Consider the following 22,219-nt stretch of genomic DNA (forward strand, 5'->3'; position numbering starts at 1 on the left):
GCATTACTCTGAACATTTACCGGTTATTATAATTTAACACATGGATACCCTATGTATTTCAGCAAACAATTACAAGGTTAAACTAGATAACTTTTTATGAGTACTTTTATGCAATTAACAGACATCTTGCTTTCCTTGTGCTCAGATAATCGAATTTAGGTCTAACAAAAAAAGTAATATATTGAATAATCTACAAATATCACTGTTAAAAATAATAGAGGAAAAATATAAATAAAACCCTTTTGCTTGCCTCAAACGATCTTCGCATTAAATTAATTTATCCTCAAAGTCAAGCATAAACAAATCTTAGCCACTTTAATTCTTCAATTGGTATTGTTTTTTGGGAATTTGAAATTTTGTTTATGGCATTCTTTTTCTGATGCCTCTTTATTTGATGGGTTATGCTTACACGTGTTACTGGATATTTTTGCTTTTTGTATATTGAAAAAGCATTTGTTTTTATACACTGTCCACCATGATAAATGCATTACCATATAGAATACATTTTGATTGGTTTCATTAAAATAAAAAAAACTATAATTGTTATATATAACTGTTAAACATGTTTATTATCCAGGAGGAGATAATAATGGCAAAGCAAGATCCTATAGTTAGGTCCCTATGAGTAATGACTGGCCCTATGGGCTACCTACTTTTGAAAATCACTTGCCTCAAGGGTTTAAACCGGCAAAATCAAATAGGCTTCGGCTTCAGTAAACCCCTGTTTTCTGTATCAAAGTATGCAGTACAAATTGTAAGTTTTATGTTGATCACAATAAGGTTTTTGTGTTCAGGTATACAACAAACTTTTCACAAAGCCTTAATCATATTTGTGAAGCAACTTCTAAAAAAAAGTGCATCTGCGTACAAATATCACATACTAGTATAAAACAGTTAGCTTTAATGCAGTCATCAATTATTTTTGTTATGGTTTCCATTGTATTAAAGTGCTTGGTTTTTCAAATACCAAATTTCAACAAAGTATATTGTCCTCAAATGGCAGCTGAAAAGTTACAATTGATGGTTTCCAAAAAAAGTTTTGTTTACAAGTTTTTTTCAACATTTTGTCCATTTTCCATCCATCTCTACAAGTTGAAACATAGTGAACATATTATTGTATTCTCTTTCATTCTCAATAACGAAATTATATGTAAAATAACAACACTAATTTCCCAGTTTCAGTAAAAACTACGCAATTTTTCCCAATCCAAAGTGTTGAGGCCCCATGCCTAAAATGGTGAAAAGAACACCTATAAATAAATTGTGATTCAATAGTGCAGTTCTTTCTACTGACAAAACAATGTGCACAGATAATAAATATGTCTGACAATTATGGAGATCAGGTTCTCTAGCTTAAATTTATATTTTATCAAATTACAAATACAAGTATAAGTAACACACATTTTTTCAACAACTTAAGCAGTTTTCTTTTTATTTCAGGTTAAATACTTTGAAGATCTAAGACTTTCGCAAGATTTCAAAACAGATTCTGCAAAAGTTAAAGTTTGATAGTACATACTCATGCTAATATGTTAATACTAAGATCTATACTTGTGTAATGAATTGTCACTTATTGTACAAATAAATATCTTAAATATCATCTTTTTTTATTTTTCAATTGGCAGATATGGTTTTGCCATTCACTTAAACAGCTATTTTGTTACTATGATCCAAATGTTACATATATTATAGATGATTACAACTGCAAACTTATAGGGTAGATAGGCAAGCTAGCTCAGTTGCCTCTGTAGAACGCTGACAAATTTAAGGATTAAGGGTGTGATTCCATAGTAGCTGTAGCGTAGTGAATATGGCGTCTGCCTAGTGACCTGGAGGTCATGGGTTCAATCCCCACTGTGGGAGCGTTCTTCAGGCCTCCCCCATACACACCAAGTACTGGTTCTACCCAGAAAACAGCTTTTCCAATAAGCCTTAGGCTTTGGATGCAACCAAGCTAACATAAAAAGGTTTAAACTAAACATAGGGTTTGATTGGCTAGAAAGTATGTGTACTTTATATACTGGTAAACCAGCATGCTCAGGCATAGTGTGGAAGGTTAGAAATGCTGAATCTCTAAAATAATAGCCTTGTTTTGCAAATAGTTTTGACAGACATAAAGTAAACAAGAGTGCCAAACTGTTACAAGATACGCCCCTTTGAAGGTTTTGGACAAATTGATAACTTAAACATGACCCATATTTGAACTTGACTTACATATGGTGAAGATCGGATGAAAACTACTTCAATTAGAGAGCCGACACGATGCTTAATGCATATAATGCACTAAGTGACCTTGTGACCTAGTTTTTGACCCAGCAAGACCCATATTTGAACTTAACCTAGATATCATTAAGACACAGCTTCTGACCAAATTTGGTGAAGATCGGATGAAAACTATTTCAATTTGAGAGCGGACACCATGCTAAATCCTTGAAATGCACTATGTGACCCCGTGACCTAGTGTTTGACCCAGCATGACCCATATTTGAACTTGACCTAGATATTGTCTAGATACAAATTCTGACCAAGTTTGGTGAAGATCAGATGAAAACTACTACAATAAGAGAGCTGACATAATGCTTAATCCTTGAAATGCACCAAGTGACCCCGTGACCTAGTTTTTGACCCAGCATGACCCATATTCGAATTTAACCTAGATACTGTCTAGATACAACTTCTGACCAAGTTTGGTAAAGATTGGATGAAAACAAACAAATTTGTTGAATTGATATCCCCCGCCAATATGCTTCTAGACACAAAAATGTTATATTTGACACTCAAAAAAGCATTTTTTCAAGATACAAAGGGCCATAACTCCGTTATTAACTGATGGTGTACAATGCCATTTGTCATGCATCTTCCTCTTATCCATATATATACTCATACCAAGTTTCAATGAAATCCGCCAAAGGAACTTCCAAAATATGGCTCAGGGGGATAACTACTTCAATAAGAGAGCGGGCACTGCTGTGGACGCAGCCGCCAAGGCGTATAAAGGGCGATAAAAAAACCTACATGTACATATTAGTTTATATTGATTAAAATATCATGACTGGTATATAACATAACTTAAAAAAAAGTTAATATTTTCAGTATATTCGGTAATACAATTTTGTGATGTGAAACAAAAAGAACTTCGCGACACACTTTAAATATCGAAAGTAGATTGATTATTTTATATATCAAATATATACAATTCACTACGCATGCACAATTTGCATTCCTGGGTTTACCACGTGACAATGATGATCAATCATCTACGGGCGTTAACTGGTAGTTACCTGGTACCCATACCCAGTACAATTTATTACCCAATATACTGAAATAATGAAAACTTAAAGTTTTTCAAGTAATGTAATATACCAGTCGTGATATTTTAATCAATATAAACTAATAATTGTAAAAAAAACACAGTATTTTAGAACTTTTCTTTTTTCGTCATTCGTGGTTGATGGTACCTTTAAAAGCTCTGAGCTTTTATGAGTACATAATTGCAACTCATAGCTGGGAGTTGGGTTTTTGCAAATAATCAACATGGCTGTCAAAATCTATTTTTATTATTGGCTGATTTTCTGAATACCGTCTATGAATGCTGGAGTCATAAGCTCTTTCCTGGTCTGTACGATGGAAAACATTTTATTTCTTTTCTCGCAGATAATCATCAATTGGGAGATGACAAATTAAATCAAATGCCTGAAAAGGCTGGAAGCTTTTTTTCCTTGAACAGTACCGGTATTTTGTCACTTTCCTTTAAAGACCTGTTAATATTGGCAATAGGTATTTATTCATACTTTGTGCCAAAATCATATCAACACATTTCTGAAGAGCTAAAGATTCAACATCTTTAACTGATCAAGTTTATATGACTGTATTATTGTTGGAAAATATTTTGTTACCACACATTCTAACAGGAAATTCAGATTTATTTGGCACATATGTACAAGTATCCTATATAATGACAAAACATGTTTGTATGTATATGTTTATTTCTTAATAGACATACGGTACAATAAAACTATGGTTCATACCAAAATGGAAAAAAATCCTATGGTGCATACATCTTTATTACAGGGATGGCAACATTACAATAATATATTTATCTTTATTTTTCTTATACATGTAACTATATGAAGAACATGAATTGCAACTAAAAGTCTCTGATTGTTTTAACTCAAATATGACTATGGCTCTCAATAACACCAGGATAGGTGTCACAATAGTTCAGCCTGCTGTTGAGTATATGTGTCATGTTCTGATAAAACTGGGCATAATGCATATGCGTAAAGTGTCGTCCCAGATTAGCCTGTGCAGTTCGCACAGGCTAATCAGGGACGACACTTTCAGCTTTAATGGTATTTTTTGTTTAAAGGAAGTCCTTTTTTACCCAAAATCTAGTAAAAGCGGAAAGTGTCGTCCCTGATTAGCCTATGCAGACTGCACAGGCTTATCTGGGACGACACTTTAAGCACATGCATTATGCCCAGTTTTATCAGAACAAGACACATATGTGTTGAAATTTTGCTGTTATTGATACATGTAATGCTATAATTAAAAAAAACATGTAGTACTGTGTGCTTTTATCAGACCCATAATACACTATTTATTTCAATTAAACAAGCTTTTCTGCAACAATCAGGAATAACTTTTTGAAAGTGTGAACAAATAAACCACTGTTTTTAAATCCCTGCATGTTGAAAAGCTGACAATTTTAAGTTATTTCAACAACCATATGGAATAAATTCCATGATGAAATATGTCTGTTAGAAATTAGAATGTCAACTTTTGGATTTCTTTAGTGAATAATATATTATACTGTATAGGCGTGTAAATAGCTACACTTTAATGTAGCTGCTTTGTTTATAATACATTGTTGTATAAAATTTCAGTTCTTGCTAATATATTTTGATTACTGGATAATCAAACATTCAAGTACTTTAATGGTCCGATATCTGAATACCTATTTTGCTATTTGTTGCCATCCCTACTTCTAGGTATACAAAACAAAGCTATAAAAGGTAATAATTTACATAATTATTTGGAAGTAAACAAGGGCCTTTTCTCAATTCCATTCTAGTATGTAACAAATTGAGTCGCGTTCTGAGAAAACTGCGCTTAATGCATGTGTGTTAAGTGTCATCCCAGAGTCCGCACAGGCTAATCAGGGACGACACTTTCCGCCTTAACTGGATTTTCGTGTAGAAGAGACTTCCTAAAATACCATAACAGCAGAAAGTGTCGTCCCTCATAAGCCTGTGCGGACTGCACAGACTAATCTGGGACGACACTTTACGCACATGCATTAAGCCCAGTTTTCTCAGAACTCATCTCAATTATTAAACATCATTAAATGTCTTTCAATAAATACTGATATAGCAACTTGTCATCTTGGTAAAGAAATGACCATGATTTCTGAACATGACCTCATTATGTCATAACAGTCACAACTGTAAACATGTCTTTGTATCATATATTGACAGACAAGGTGTAATTTTATAAAAATCACATATGACTAACGGTATATTGAAACATGATCTATAACAAAACAATCAAGACCTTTTTTAACATAATTTATAACTTATACTACCTATATCTGCCAGAGAATAAATTAGCAATACCCACCAAGTGTATAACCGGGCAACCGTTTGAAATCATACACATCAAAGGAATAAACTATGTTCATATTTGTTTGGGGCAATACTAATTTCATACTGACATTTTATGTTGTGAAATGACTGACAACACTGTGCTTAATACCATGTATTCGTCCGAATTAGCTATTGCCCCTGGGTATGTGTGATCTGCCGATCGTCTATGAGGAAAATGAACTGTTGTTTAGTGACCCACACTAGCAGCACACCTCACATGGCAAGATCTTCTGAGAACATTGTCATAACAACCCTAAATCATTTGTAAAATAATTGTGTGTTATGAATGATGCAAATTGTAATTAATAAAACATTTTGTAAGGATCATATAGCACTGGCTTCATCTGAGGTTCACATTCATGGCTCAACTGAAAGAAAAAGAGGTAAATTTTACTTCAAACAAATGAGTTTCTTTTAAAAAGCAACACAACATGACATAAAATAACAAGAGCACCGCATAACGGGTGCCAACACTCGGCTGCGGGTGCATTTTTTAATATGTGAAAGCTTGTCAGAATATTTTTTTTTTGAGGTCACAGTGACCTTGACCTTTAACCTAGTGACCCAAATATGGGTGAGGCGTGTAGAACTCATCAAGGTGCAGCTACATATGAAGTTTCAAAGTTGTAGGTGGAAGCACTTTGATTTCATAGCCAATGTTCAAAACCTTGACAAAATGTTAAGGTTTTAGCACGACGCGGACGACACGACGAACTGGCTCACAGGTGGTAAGCGTGTTGCTATGATGTTAATTAGTGAAAACATCATTTTGAATGATAAATAATCATATTATAACGAAAAATTAACTTTTCTGAAAAAAAAATCACTATCAAATATATATATAACAAGGTATGCAACTCAAAATCACCCCAAAACGGGGTGCATCGCTTTGAACAGCCATATCTTCATCAATTGTGCAGCGATTTTCACGATCTCGGTCTTATTCAACGCAGAAATGAATTTCCTTTCTTTAAATGTATATGTCTTGCAATATTTTTACAAAAGCTGGGTCAACTTTTATGAAATAACAGGATACACAACTCGCATGACCCAGTTGACAATGATCATGCAGACCTTAAGACTGATTTCTCCGTTTGTTACAAGTAGTAATCTATTGCTATCTGACTAGATTATACATATTAATAGTAGCTTGTAACCGAACTATGCTAATTCCACAGCGTTTTATTTTTACAAAATCAAAGAAGTCTTCTGTCAAATGTTTACCGGTATTTAGAATTTAACAGTCCAGACGACTTCAAGCCCGCGCTGAAAAAGGAGGAGGGTTGGGCGTAGGGCTAGCTACCCTACCCTGTTGAAACCTTATTGCTACAGAAACGCCAAACAGAAAAACAACAGACATCACGGACCTGGGAGAAGGTGGACCTTCAGCTGGAGGACGTATGACGCCTGACGGTGAAAGCCAGTGTCAACTGGAAGCCATCAGGCCGAAGACCATCATTTCCACCAGGACCACTACCACCATCGGTACATGGAATGTCTGAACCATGTATGAGACTGGGAAGACAGCACAGGTGGCCGCAGAGATGAGGAAGTTCAACAGTGAACCTCACTATCCTAGGGATCAGTGAATCAAGATGGACTGGCTCTGGGCAGAAGCGACTGACTTCCGGTGAGTTACTGTTGTTCTCGGGGCATGAGCAGGAGGATGCAGCACACACCCAGTGAGGAGCCCTAATGCTTTCCAAGTCGGCACAGAGAGCGCTCAGTGGGTGGGAGGCACACGGACCTCGGATCATGACGGCCTCTTTCCTTACAAAGAAGAAGAGGATCAACATGGACATTATCCAGTGCTACGCCCCAACAAACGACAGTACAGAGGATGAGAAGGACAACTTCTACAATAGACTGTCAACCATCATACTAGACAGGCCAAAGAGAAACATCATTATTCTGATGGGTGACTTCAATGCCAAGATCGGCAGTGACAACCGAGGATATAAGGAGATCATGGGAAAGCAAGGGTTAGGCCAGATGAACGACAACGGGGAGAGATTTGCCGACCTGTGCGCCACAAGTAACCTGGTCATCGGAGTAAGTGTTTTCCACCACAGAAGGATACACAAGGCAACTTGGGTGTCACCAGACCTGTCAACGGAGAACCAGATTGACCACTTGTGCATCGCAAGGAGTTTTCGTCGCTCTCTTCAGGATGTACGTGTCAAGCGAGGAGCAGACTTGGCTTCGGACAATCATCTCCTTGTCGCCCGATTGAAACTAAAGCTAAAGAAGAGTTGGACAGGGGGGCCCAACCAACGCCAACAGTACAACACTGCCACTCTGAAAGACACCTGGAAGCAAGAAGCGTTCAAGGTCACTCTCTCGAACAAGTTCCAGGTCATAGAGGAGCTGCTTGAAAAAGGGTCGATAGAGCAGAAGTGGCAGAACATGAAAGAAGCAGTGACTTCAACATGCCAAGAAGTACTGGGCCCCAAGTCTTACACCCAAAAGGAGTGGATGACAGCAGAGACTCTTCAGAAAGTTGAGGAAAGACGAGAAAAGAAGGCAAGTGTAAACGACAGCAGAACATGCGCCGCAAAAGTGAAAGCACAAGAAGAGTACATCAAAGCAAATAGGAGCGTCAAGCGAAGTATCAGAGAAGACAAGAGGAACTTCCTAGAGACGCTTGCAACAGAGGCAGAAGAGGCAGCCTATCAGAACAGAACTAAAGATCTGGACTCCATCACCAAGAGATTAGCAGGAAAGTTTGCCAAGCCAGAGAGGCCAGTAAGGGACAAAAATGGAGGAGTAATACCAGATGATGAAGGGCAGAAGAAGAGGTGGATTGAGCACTTCCAGGAGCTACTCAACAGGCCTGCCCCTGTGAACCCACCGGAGATTCTGCCAGCTACAAGCGATCTGCCAATCAAATGCTGCAATCCCACAAAGGAAGAGATCAGCAGTGCCATCAAACAATTGAAGAACGGCAAATCCGCAGGACCTGACAGCATACCGGCAGAAGCGCTTAAGGCTGACGTGGAGACCAGTGTGGACCTACTACACCCGCTCTTCAGCAAGATATGGGAAGAAGAAGAAATCCCAACAGAGTTGAAAGAGGGTTACCTCATCAAGCTTCCCAAGAAAGGCGACCTCAGTTCCTGCTCCAACTACCGAGGAATCACGCTGTTATCCATCCCAGGAAAGGTGTTTAATCGCATCCTACTGAACGGAATGAAAGACACAGTAGACCCGCAAGGCTTCCGAAAGGAGAGATCGTGCACTGATCAGATCGCAACCCTGCGCATCATTCTGGAACAATCCCTGGAGTGGAATTCGCCGTTGTATGTCAACTTTATTGACTATGAAAAGGTGTTCGACAGTGTTAACCAGGAGTCCCTCTGGAGACTTCTGAGACACTACGGAGTGCCAGAAAAGATCACCAACATCATAAGGAAGTCTTATGAGGGAATGGCCTGCAGAATTGTTCACGCTAGACAGCTCACGGATGCCTTTGAAGTGAGGACTGGTGTGAGGCAAGGCTGTTTACTCTCACCTTTCCTATTCCTGCTGGCCATAGACTGGGTAATGAAGACATCAACGGAGCAGAAGCGGAATGGAATTCAGTGGACACTCTGGGAACAGTTGGAATACCTTGTAGGACTTTGCTGATGATTTGGCTCTTCTCTCCCACACCCAACAACAGATGCAGGAAAAGACAAACATGGTAGCGGACAACTCAGCTAGACTGGGCCTCACCATCAACAAAGCGAAGAGCAAGGTGTTCAGGACCATGCATCAAACAACACACCCATCACAGTCCAAGGCGAGGCACTGGAGGAGGTGGACAGCTTCACCTATCTCTGCAGCATTCTGGACAACCAAGGAGGAACGGATGCTGATGTCAGAACCCGCATCAGTAAAGCACGAACAGCCTTCCATCAGCTGAAGAACATCTGGGGTTCCAGCGTAATTGGCATTACCACCAAGATTAGGCTCTTCAATACCATAATGAAGCCGCTACTCCTCTATGGAGCAGAGACCTGGAGAACACTGTCACCGCCATAAAGAAAATACAGGTCTTCATCAACACCTGCCTCAGGAAGATCCTCAAGATCCGCTGGCCAGACAAGATCTCCAACAAAGAATTATGGAGAAGAACAAACCAGCAGCCAGTCGAAGAAGACATCCTTCAGAGACGTTGGAGGTGGATAGGCCACACCCTTCGCAAGCCTGCATCCAATACGACAAGGCAATCCCTCACATGGAACCCCCAAGGGAAAAGGAAGAGAGGGCGGCCTAGAAACACCTGGTGCCGTGACCTGGATGCAGATGCTAAGCAGATGTGCCAAACATGGGGGCTGCTTGAGAGACTCGCCCAGAACCGAGACGCCTGGAGGAAGCTGGTTGGCGGCATATGTCCCAGATGGGACCTCAGGCGAAGATGAGAGATGAGATGAGACGACATCAAAATAACGGTGTTGAAGTGTACAAAAGTGATTTAAGTGTAATTTCCAGTTTTTACGCCAACAACTAGCCTTACAGCTGTATGCTGAAATCTTATTTTAAGCTTATAGAAAGTCTGCCTAGTGGGGAATTTAACAGGTTTACAAATGATACATAATAATGAGTTGTGTATAAAATAAGTAATGTGAAGGCTAAAAAACAGTTGCAGTCATACAATTTCTAAATTCCTGTTGGCATCATGTTGAGCCCATGAAAAATGCTAATTATTGTTAAACATGCTGCCCCATGAGCATCTTTGACCTTGGCTTTACCTTGACCTTTGCTCATCTTGCACAGGAAAAGTGTGCGGCACATTTGCGATTAAATTATTTTTTGAAGTGCATGATTAATGATACAGATGCAGCATGGACAATGCCAATAATGCCCATATTGGAGAATTTACCCAGAAATGTGACCACGATCTTTGAGCAAGGGATAAGTGTCTTGCAGGCGACAAGCTTTCTAAACATGGTGACCATGTTGGGCAAGTTATTTTGAGATTGCATTATGAAAGATGAAGACACTGGTACTGTCATACTCACTCATGACCATTGTAAAAGCTTGATCTCTGTATGGGGATTTAACCCTTTCCCACTTCGAAGCAAAGTGAAAAGGGCGTTTGCAACAAGCATAAAACCAGAACAGCCTGCGAGTAACTCGAAGTCTGTTCTGGTTTTATGCTGTATGCTGCTCATCAGTATCTAAGGGTTGGAAATGAAGCCTTTAAAACTTGAATCTGATAAGAATGGTCTTTCATTGAATTTAACTTTCTGAGGGACAACACTTGCGTCAAAATACGTATCTAAGTGGTAACGGGTTTAAAGATAAAACAAATGTTCCGCGATCGGAGACATATCCCCTCCAAACAGGGCTTTGAACTATTGACCCCAATTTCAATAGGGGTCATCTAATGTCCAAGGCCAATGGGCATGTGAAGTATCAAGCAAATAGGTGAATCAGTTGATGAGTTATTGATGGGAAACGATTCCACACTTAGTGTGCAACAGTGACCTTGACCTTTGACCTAGAGACCCTTATTTCAATATGAGTCATCTACTGTCCAGGGCAAATGCACATGGGAAGTATCAAGCCAATCGGTGAATAAGTTGACGAGTTATTGATCGGAAACGATTGTACTCTTAATGAGTTTCAGTGACCTTGACCTTTGACCTAGTGACCTCAATTTCAATAGGGGTAATCTACTGTTTAAGGCCAATACAAATGTGAAGTATCAAGCCAATCAGGCAATTCGTTGAAAAGTTATTGATCAGAAACGATTTTCACACTTAGTGTGATCGTGACCTTGACCTAGTGACCCTAATTTCCATAGAGGTCATGTACTGTCCAAGGCCATACACATGTGAAGTATGAATACAAAACAGGAAGTGTTCAACATTATTTTGGACAAAACCAAATCATTAATAGTATATTAGTACCTCACACTTTGTAGTTTCATCTCACTTGTATTGTTTGTTTGTCTGAAAATAATAACAAAACAATACCAATTAGGTTTACTATACTTTTAATTAACATTAAATTAATTGCTTGTATATCCTTTATTTAAATATATGACAATTTGATTTCAAGCAGTTGTATGGGGTAAAACAGTAAACATTTAGAATACTATATCATTTAAACATTAAAAATGACCTCATTTAAACAAGAAATGCAACACTTGGCTACTTCGTTTGAAGCACTGCATCATAATAAACATCAAACATTAAATAAAACATTTAAGTTAAATGTCTTTGCAAATGTTTCTTTATTAACACTTCGAGCTAGAGATGAATAGCAATAACCTTACTTTATTATTTTATATTTATGCCCCCCTTCGAAGAAGAGGGGGTATATTGCTTTGCACATGTCGGTCGGTCTGTCCGTCAGTCTGTCGGTCGGTCCGTCCACCAGGTGGTTTTGGGATGATAACTCAAGAACGCTTGGGCCTAGGATCATGAACTTTCATAGGTACATTGATTATGACTCGCAGATGACCCCTATTGATTATGAGGTCACTAGGTCAAAGGTCAAGGTGACCCGAAATAGTAAAATGGTTTCCGGATGATAACTCAAGAACGCTTAGGCCTAGGATCATAAAACTTGATAGGTAGATTGATCATGACTCGCAGATGACCCATATTGATTTTCAGGTCACAAGGTCAAAGGTCACGGTGACCCGAAATAGTAAAATGGTTTCCGGATGATAACTCAAGAACGCTTATGCCTAGGATCATGAAACTTGATAGGTAGATTGATTATGACTGGCAGATGACCCCTATTGATTTTCAGGTCACTAGGTCAAAGGTCAAGGTCACGGTGCCCGAAATAGTAAAATGGTTTCCGGATGATAACTGAAGAACGCTTATGCCTATGATCATGAAACTTCATAGGTACATTGATCATGACTGGCAAATAACCCCTATTGATTTTCAGGTCACTAGGTCAAAGGTCAAGGTGACCCGAAATAGTAAAATGGTTTCCCAATGATAACTCAAGAACGCTTATGGCTGGGATCATGAAACTTCATAGGTACATTGATCATGACTCGAAGATGACCCCTATTGATTTTCAGGTCACTAGGTCAAGGTCACTTTGACAAAAAACATATTCACACAATGGCTGTCACTACAACTGAGAGCCCATATGGGGGGCATGCATGTTTTACAAACAGCCCTTGTTGTCTATAAAGTTGTTTATATTTGTATATAAAGTTGATTTATAGAATGCGTCACATTACAATAAAAAGTAACAATAGATTGACAAGTCTAAAAACTAAAGAATAATCTTACATTCTTGGCGACGTTTTTGAAAATGCTGCTCCTGTTGCTGCTGCTTCAAGGCCTGGAAGACATTATATATTGAAGAGTTTAAACATAGTTTCAGTTAGCCGCACTCTGAAAAATGGGGCTTAATGCAGTCAGTCCGCACTAGCTAATCAGGGATAACACTTTGCGCCTAGACTGGATTTTTGTTGAGAAAATAATTCCTTAAAATGTAAAATACCATAAAAGCTGAAAGTGTTGTCTCTGATAAGCCTGTGCAAACTGGGATGACAATTAAAGTGCATGCATTAAGCCAAGTTTTCTTAAAGAGCAGCTCAAATTTGAACACAAAACAAAAGCATTTTACAACTCATAAACATTCATGAAAGAAACGCATCAACTATTCTTCAAATAAGAGAGATATCTCTGCTTTAACTTTCTTAAAAGGTCAAATGCACTTTAAAAATATCTTAAATACCTTATACAATATAGAGTCTCCACAACCATTTCATATAAAACAAGAGCTATTATTTGCTAAATAACATAATGAAGATCATATAAATGAATAGAACCAAAATGCGCATTTTGCTCTTTATCAGGTCGTTGATTATAGCTGCAATTTTCTGCCAATCATTGAAACTGAAGAGTAATTTAAATTTGGTGTGATTGAAAGAAACAAGAATTGCCCATAGAAATACAGCCTATGGTGACCAGCAACCAAACTAACATACACCAAGTAGAATTGCTTTTACATACAACCTTTTCACACAAAAATTGAAAGGGGTATATTAAGATGTCTCTTTCTGGAATTTCTATGCAAAAATAACAGCCCTTGAAATCATTAATAGGCATCAAACAAAACACCCAAAATATACCAAAGTTGTCATTGTCGACCCAATTTAAATTGAATATCAATTCACTTTAAGTCATTTTATACATATGAAAAACATAACCTATTTTTTTGTGGGTCAGACAAATGATGTTATTTAATATCAACTGTTTCCAAAAAGTATGCTTCTATAAAACCAATCGTACATACTCAAGAACATACCTTTTTTATCGCTGTCCAATCGTCTATGATATCTACATCCTTCAGCATATATACAATATAGGGCCCAGTTACTGTGACCGGTTTACGTCGTCTATCTGGGTTGAACTGGTCTGTTGTTTTTCTTTTGTGATTCCGTTTCAGTGACTGAGATTCGTTCCATAGGTCTGAAATAACACAAGCAAATGATCCTGTAAAATCAGAATAACACAAGCACACCATCCTGTAAAATCATAATTATTTGTAGGAAATAAATTTTTGTTGATTTTGTGGGTTGACGGAGCCCAATTCCTCAATCAGAAATCAATTTATTTACGTGACCGTCAAAAAAGTTTCGAATCACCATGAACTGTTATGCCTACTAATATACATGATTTTACATTATGTCAGGTATTGTTTTTTTCAAGCAAGTAAAACAATCATTGTCTGAATATTTCTCAATGCTTTGAATATTTCTCTTCCTGCCAAATAAAAAGAAAACTGTATCTTATGTATAGTACTAGTATATCTTACATATTACATTTTTTCTTAGTTTATGTTAATAAGATCAAGAAAGACAACGTTACCCATAGTTACCAGCAACTTACCTGATGATATATCAATATTGTGTCTATCTTCTTCCAAGCGCCTGATTTTCTCTTCAAGTTCAGATTTTATAGAATCAAATAGCAAAACCTTTTCACTCTGAAATATTCAATGGTAGATACAAAGGTAAATACATGGAACGTTATTTTAGTCTCGATAACAGAAAAACTTAAATATAAATTATAACATTTAAACCTTTGAGAAAGCCTTTCTATTGGAACAAATGAAAAAATGACCATCATGAAATTCTTTACTTTCTTCATCACAACAATCAAACGAAGGTATACAAAAGTTGGCCAACTTGTCAGTATGGGAGGCGGAAAACTACAACGGGCGAGGCATGGTCAGGGGTGATAACCCCAAAAAAGGGTTAGGGTAAGGGTTAAGATTAGGGGTCGGGTTAGGGTTGGGTTTAGGCTAACCCAAACCCTAACCCGACCCCTAACACTAACCCAAACCCTAACCCTCTAACCCCCCATTGCGCAATACCATACCATGCATCGCCCGTTGTAGTTTTCCGCCTCCCCAGTATGACACAAATACTCATGATTCTTCCATTCAAAAATAATAACTGTAAATAATATAAAATATTTTGTTACAAAGGATCAAGTATTTGTTTATTACATTATTTAAACACATACATACATTTAACAAGTCTCAAACAGTTAGCATCATCAATTGAGTCTCATTCTGGGAACTTAGGACTTGAAACATCTGCTTTATGTGTCTTCCCAGTCTGTGCAGTATGCACAGGCTAATCAGGGATAACACTTTCTGTAATTTTTTGTTAAAAGGAAGACTCTTCTTAACAAAAATCCAGATAAGGCGCAAAGTGTCGTCCCTGATTAGCCTGTGAAACTGGGATGACACTTAACGCACATTCATGACGCCCAGTTTTCCCAGACCCCCCCTACATTGTTCAGGAACACCTACTCTCATGTGTTGATTCGCTGCAAGCTCTTCACTTTCATGCTTTAGCTGACAAGCTTTGATTCGCAATTCTTTCAAAATGCCTTCAAATATATTCACACAATATCAAGGTAAATAATATGTATATATATATATGTAATAAAACTAAAATGTATACACATAATAGAAAATAAATTAATTTCAATATTGTTTCCATTTACTAAATGCATTTTTTATTAGCAAATCAATCAAACTGGTAGTGGTTGGGTAAGAATTAACATGACATAACGTTTTCCAGATATTTGGTAATATATCATGCATGTTTAATCAAAATCTATATAATGTATGGTAAGATATTCAGCATTCAACTCACCTTTAGCATATAAAACTTTTCACATAAAATAGTTTCTAACTTAATTAAACACAACTTCCCAGATGGTAGATTACCTGCAACCTGTGTGCGAACGTGCATTTGTTCCTGTAGCTGACTGAGTCTGTCGAGGTATTCCGTCGACCTTCCATCTGCCATTTCTTCTAACTTGGAATCAATCTGCGCCAATCGTTCTTTGTATAACCTTCAACATATTAACATTTGATAAAGGTGTTGCATTACACGTTGGACTTCATAAGTAGTAAATTATGTGTTCCAAAACAAATCTGAACGTGGCTAGTTTGCCATGACTATCGTCTTTAATTTCCATGTGTAAGACATGGCTGATGTTATTTTTATGAGGCCAGCTTTTTAAACAGACATATTCAAAGATTTATTATTTAGTCTTGTCATAAAAACATGATACCAAAGTACAATTAAAAATCTAAAATTTACATCTGAAGAATTATAACAGGTGAATAATATAACTTAAATAGATAACAAGTTGTCACCATCAGAATTCGAAATGAGGGGATGAAAATCCTTTTAAAAAGCAAATTCTTTTGGCCATCCTAACTCTTGCATTTTTAACTATATATATGGCGTCAACACTTTTAATAAAAACAGAAATAGTCCAAAGTATTCTGTTAATCTGAGTAAAAAATCACTATATTTTTCTCTTAAATTTCAAGCAAATAATATTTGTCTGTGCAACTGAACACCTACTGTTCTCTTATTTCTGAGAACTGCCTCTCCAACTCGATCATGTCGTCAACACATTCATTTCTTCTTCTGGCACATTCTTCTTCATCCAATTCTGAAATAATAAATGAGCCTTGTTCTGTGAAAATGGTGTTTAATGCATGTGCTTTAAGTGTAGCCACAGATAACCGGTAGCCTGTGCAGACAGCATAGGCTAGTCAGGAAAGACACTTTCTGCATAGACTGGATTTTTGTTTAGAAGAGACTTCCTTTAAAGGAAAAAAATCCAAGAATGCGGAATGAGATTAATTATGTAAAATACTTAACAAACATGTTTTCCTGTTAAAGAATATGGCTGCTAAACCAATTATCATCACTGCCTGCTAAGAGGAAATAAACAAAGAGAAAATAATAATGTTTTTCCTCGGGAGGGATATTTAAAAATACCTGGCAATTCTAATACCGAACATCTCAAATATATCATAAAAGAATAATTGGTCTTTAAATTGCCATTATTTATTACATTAGAGCAATTTTGCTCTTGAAGATAATGATTCTGCAAAATAATATCCTAGTTTTGTAAATAGACGCATACTTTTAAAACATAACACAAATGACTATTAGTAAAAGATTGAAAATCATCTTAAAACTCAGAAGCATTGCTATTAATCTGGCCTATCTAGTTAACATTACCCAGGTTATCTGATTGCCATCAATTTATGCCTGAGTCTGGCTTTGCGTGTCTGCATGTTGGTAAACAAGTCTACCGGACTATTTCGGAAGATTTATGCTAATACAGAGTCCAAGAAAACCAATTTTGTAAACTAGTGTACCACTTGTTTACGAAATAACAATCAAAGAATGCCAAATTTATGCAATACAGCACATTTGCAGTGATTTTTTTAACCTGCGAGTCCTGCGTCCTGGACTCACAAAAGCCTTTGGGGATGCAAAGTTTCGAATTATATGTGTCCCAAAAATGCATTGAAATTTCTCAAAAAATAATATCGTTTAATATTTGGACTAATTTTTCCAATTCAGGGACTCATAGATCTGCAAGTTATCGAGTCCCAGGACTCAGATGAAAACTTGTAAAAATATCACTGCATGTGCGAATGTATGATTGGTATATGATAATCAAGAAAGACAACACATACTGTGTTCTTACACGCACTGTTCTGAAGTTGACTTTTGTTAATAGGGCCTATCTTGAACAAATGTGTCTGACAAAAAGTGAATCCTCTCACGCTCTTAATGTAAGCAAAATCACTGATCTCCACCAAAAAATGTCACTGATTGATATATATTATGCAGAATATTATATCCTGGAAATCTCAGGCCTCCATTATTTTGTGTAAAAACACATAATAATATGAACAAATATCCAGGGCTTTCCACAGGCCATTTAATGATCCCTACCCGGGACTCTTTAATTTCGAAATTAGAGTCCCCGGGGCTCTTGAAATTTTCCGATCAGTGTATTTTTTAGTAAAAGAAAGTGGAGATTGTCAAAACAAATCAAGGTTTCTATAATATTCCTTGTTTTAAAAGAGCACTTGGTACCTACATTCACAAGAAATCGCCATAAACACCACATGGGGTAATGGATAATCCACTGATAAGAGAATAGCATGTTGAGCGTATTGATTATTCTAGCCACATTACACAGTCATTTAAATGCTGACAAGGATGTATCTGGTAACCAGTCATCAAACTGTGATGTTCATCGTCCAATTGGTTACGCGAATGCTTATGAGGGCGGGGTTAACTATCGACCATTATTTTTTATTGATGTTGGGCACAAAGTTAGAGTTTATCGCAACTTGATTAGCAAGAAGTTGTACCATTTACGTAATATAAAACCGGTAATTAGTACAGTACAGTACATTAAAGATGGTTTCGGGCATCATCATTACACCTTTTTACTGTAAACAAGTGTTTCAAATGACTCATTATTAATACGAGAAATTAATTGCAAGTGGTAAACAATGTATTACTTACAGCGAGTAAGTTGTGCAAATGACTCCCGGTTACAATTATGCGATAACAATTTAATTCCAGTATATGTATATTTCATCATGTCATGGACAACGTGAATTTCATGCATAATTCCGTCAAAAACATTTATTCGACTCGTAAAGTGTTTAAACAAATTATAGTTGAGTTCATAACGCAACTGTTAATATTTGTTGAAATCTGAAATGGGAATAATCAAATTTGTAAACCGAAACCCATTCCCGTAAGTCGATGTTAACGCGTTTTTAATCCGAAACACACTTCCGAATGTAAATGTTACCGCAACTTTAAACTATTTTTGCTTCACATTAGCAGTGCAAATTTATTTTGTGTCGAAACTTTTTCTCAATTAAAAAGAGCGTGACATATATGCAGCATGTACACATCGCGTCATTTGCATAGAAAGCGTGTGTGTATTGAGCGCACACAACACAACAGGGGATTGATGCATGTTCAGAGGCAATATTTCATCAAATCTTTAAATAGTCACTTAAAATTTATTTGATACTATAGAAAAATAGCAAGGTTTGTGTTAAAGAAATAATTGAGAGCTTTTATGGTAAACATTTACCAGAAAGTGATTTATAAACAAGATGTGTTTGTGAAACACTATGTCCCCGTATATGACGTTTGACCTTGAAGGATGACCTTGACCCTTCACCACTCAAAATGTGCAGCTCCATAAGATACACATGCATGTCAAATATAAAATTGCTAGCTTCAATATTGCAGAAGTGACATTACATGAGCAATTTTGACCAATATATTTGACCTTGAAGGATGACCTTGACCTTTCACCACTCAAAATGTGCAGCTCCATGAGATACACATGCATGCCAAATATCAAGTTGCGATCTTCAATATTGCAAAAGTACTCATCAAATGAGCGATTTTGGCCACATATATTTGACCTCTGACCTTGAAGGATGACCTTGACCTTTCACCATTCAAAATGTGCAGCTCCATGAGATACACATGCATGCCAAATATCAAGTTGCTATCTTGAATATTGAAATATTGCAAAAGTGTACATTAAATGAGCGATTTTGACCCATATATTTGACCTTTGACCTTGAAGGATGACCTTGACCTTTCACCACTCAAAATGTGCAGCTCCATGAGATACATATGCATGCCAAATATCAAGTTGCTATCTTCAATATTGCAAAACTTATTGCAAATGTTAAAGTTGGCGCAAACCAACAGACCAACCAACAGGCAGAACAAAAACAATATGTCCCCCACTACTATAGTGGGGAACATAAAAACAGAATAAACGGGATTATCGGGTAATAAATAGAAACTTGAAAAGTAGAAAGAAAACAGTAATAGAGTCCAGTTGAAACGGATGTATTGGGGAATCGTTCTAGTCGGGATTTTACTGTCTGTGCAGGAAAGTTTTAAAACAATTAAACAATATAAAAAATTATATATATTTTTAAATGACTGGGGGATTTTCTTCAAGAGTCATAGCGCACTAAATGACGTCTTTTGACACTGTTTTATCCTGATTTATAACGCACCACAGAACGTGAAATGAAAAGTTAAATTTAAAAAAAATCAACTTCAGGAGGGGACACCCCTTCCGAAGCACCCCTATCAGCCCTGGGACGCCTGACAAAAATCCTGTGGAAAGCACTGAATATCTGAAAAGAAGCAAATCCAACCTTATTTATTGCACCCTATAGACGATGAGACGGACAAGGGCAGTCCGATCAAAGTTAGCATGACATTTTGGTTCAATGTTGTAAACAATACTTTCATTTTCAAATGTGTCAATACGAACCAATATCACTGCTGTCAGCGGACCCCTCTCCCTCCGAGTCTTCATCCGAGCTGTGGTCGCCGTCTGCAGATTCGTGTTCCATATCGTCCTCCTCCGTATCGGGGATTTCGTTCTCAATGATTGGCATCGTAAATAATTGTGTGAAAAGAGCAAAAATCTGTGTGTGTTTGTAAAATGCGCGTACGCGAAATTCCTTTACGAACCAAAACAATCAGTGCGCATGCCCACAGGGAAATACCACTACGTTAGCCAATAATAAAACAGTGCGCTGTACTACAGGATTCAGTCAGTCCAAAAATATACCGGATTGGATAAAAAGCCGCACTGTGTAAACACTGATAGTTTATGTACAAACGCAGTAGGTATATATTACCATCTATTTGTAGTATGGATAAATGCAGAATTGTATAGACCAGAAAATGGTGTAATTAAACTCCGGTATCTATCCATTTAATAGAGAACAATACATTTAATAAAAAATATGACTGTATGCTTTCGCATAGAATCGAATGTTTTTTTTATAAAACAAATATAAAACTATATACAATAGGGATGGACGCAGAAGAAACAATATATCATCGGGATACGTCCAGGTTAATATCGTTGTTCGAGTGCAAGTGTCACATTTCGGCACTTTTTGTAATAAATGCCAAAGCCATTGACGTATTCCGACACAACTTGCCAAGTACATTAACGTTCATGAGAAAGATGCAGACTACCCAGAATGTGAAGATCATCTTGAAATGTAAAAAAGGCAGAAACTATTTGTCCTAACATGACTTTTCCTATCGATAACTTCCATGTGCATTGAATGATAATAAATACGAAATAGGATGTGTCTGAGGTCTGAAAAACCAACTGATTAGTAGTCGGTGTCGATTGGGAATCGAACTTGCATTCACTTGATTGTGAATTCATGCAGCCTGTTACCGCTATGCCACGTATCCGCATGCATAATGCATTGCCGCTAAATGTTAAATGTTTGCATTATGATATTTCATTTAAAAGTGAGAATACATTTCAATCTCAACTTATCAGTAACATAAAAAAGAAATACTATCATTTGCATTGAATAGACATCATTTTAAATGTTGGTTTAAACAATACAATTGCGTGATCAATAAAATAAATGTAACACTATGCATTCAAGATAGATTTAGTGAATAATAAAAAATTATATTCTTCGTACCAAATATCTTTCAATAAATGTTAATACATATTTCATTAATCAAAGTAATCAACATTAAATCAAAAATAAAAATAAATATTGAATCGATCATTTTTTAAATGCTTTAAATGAGGTCATCCCGCTAAGAAAATAAAGTCGAAATATAGAGCGAATATCTTACATGTACCCCGGGTACACTTAAGTATACTTACATGTACCCCCGGTACGTTAAATATACAAAAATGTACGGAAATTTTAACGCTATATCGGTCGTTGTTGTGCTTTAAAATAATAATTATGCTGATATTTAAGTCAATTTTCTATTAAATGGCCTCTATATAATCGAGACCCTACTCAAGAAGCATGTTTACATGCAGTAATTTTTAAATATAAGTGTGTTGTTTCGTAATTACGGTAATCGGTAGCGCGTTTAAAGACATCGGATTTTGGGCGGGAATAAAACTTGGGTACAGTCTTATATCGGCCGGGTACGTTGTAGCATATTCACCGTACTAGGAGTACATGTAAGTATACTAATATTTACCCGGGGCACGGACTCTAGATTACACGGATATGAAACGGGACCGTTACGCCAAATATCTTGTTGTGTCTAAGTCACGTGACCGTGTCGTAGCTGTCGATCTTTTATCGAAGCGCCGATGTTATACATTTGATGTACCCACTCACGTATTTTGTTAAATTATAGTTTCATTTCTAGGCCGATTTTGACAAATTATATATCATTAGAAAGCTTACGTAATGTAGTTTTC

At 36.9% G+C, this 22,219-nt stretch overlaps 1 protein-coding gene across 1 annotated transcript; it reads right to left on the reverse strand.

Moving 5' to 3' along the window:
- Positions 1-3,968: 3,968 nt before the first annotated feature.
- Positions 3,969-20,510, reverse strand: LOC127873222 (breast cancer metastasis-suppressor 1-like protein-A). Its single transcript, XM_052416987.1, has 9 exons — positions 20,282-20,510; positions 16,504-16,594; positions 15,855-15,982; positions 15,432-15,511; positions 14,501-14,597; positions 13,917-14,080; positions 12,893-12,944; positions 11,543-11,584; positions 3,969-6,013 (listed from the first exon to the last, which is right to left on the reverse strand). The coding sequence occupies exons 1-8, from the start codon at positions 20,406-20,408 to the stop codon at positions 11,559-11,561; spliced, it is 765 nt and encodes a 254-aa protein (XP_052272947.1). The 5' UTR covers positions 20,409-20,510; the 3' UTR covers positions 3,969-6,013; positions 11,543-11,558.
- Between the last annotated feature and the right edge of the window lie 1,709 nt (positions 20,511-22,219).

This window comes from Dreissena polymorpha, chromosome 3 (assembly GCF_020536995.1).
Source record: "Dreissena polymorpha isolate Duluth1 chromosome 3, UMN_Dpol_1.0, whole genome shotgun sequence".
Lineage (NCBI taxonomy): Eukaryota > Metazoa > Mollusca > Bivalvia > Myida > Dreissenidae > Dreissena > Dreissena polymorpha.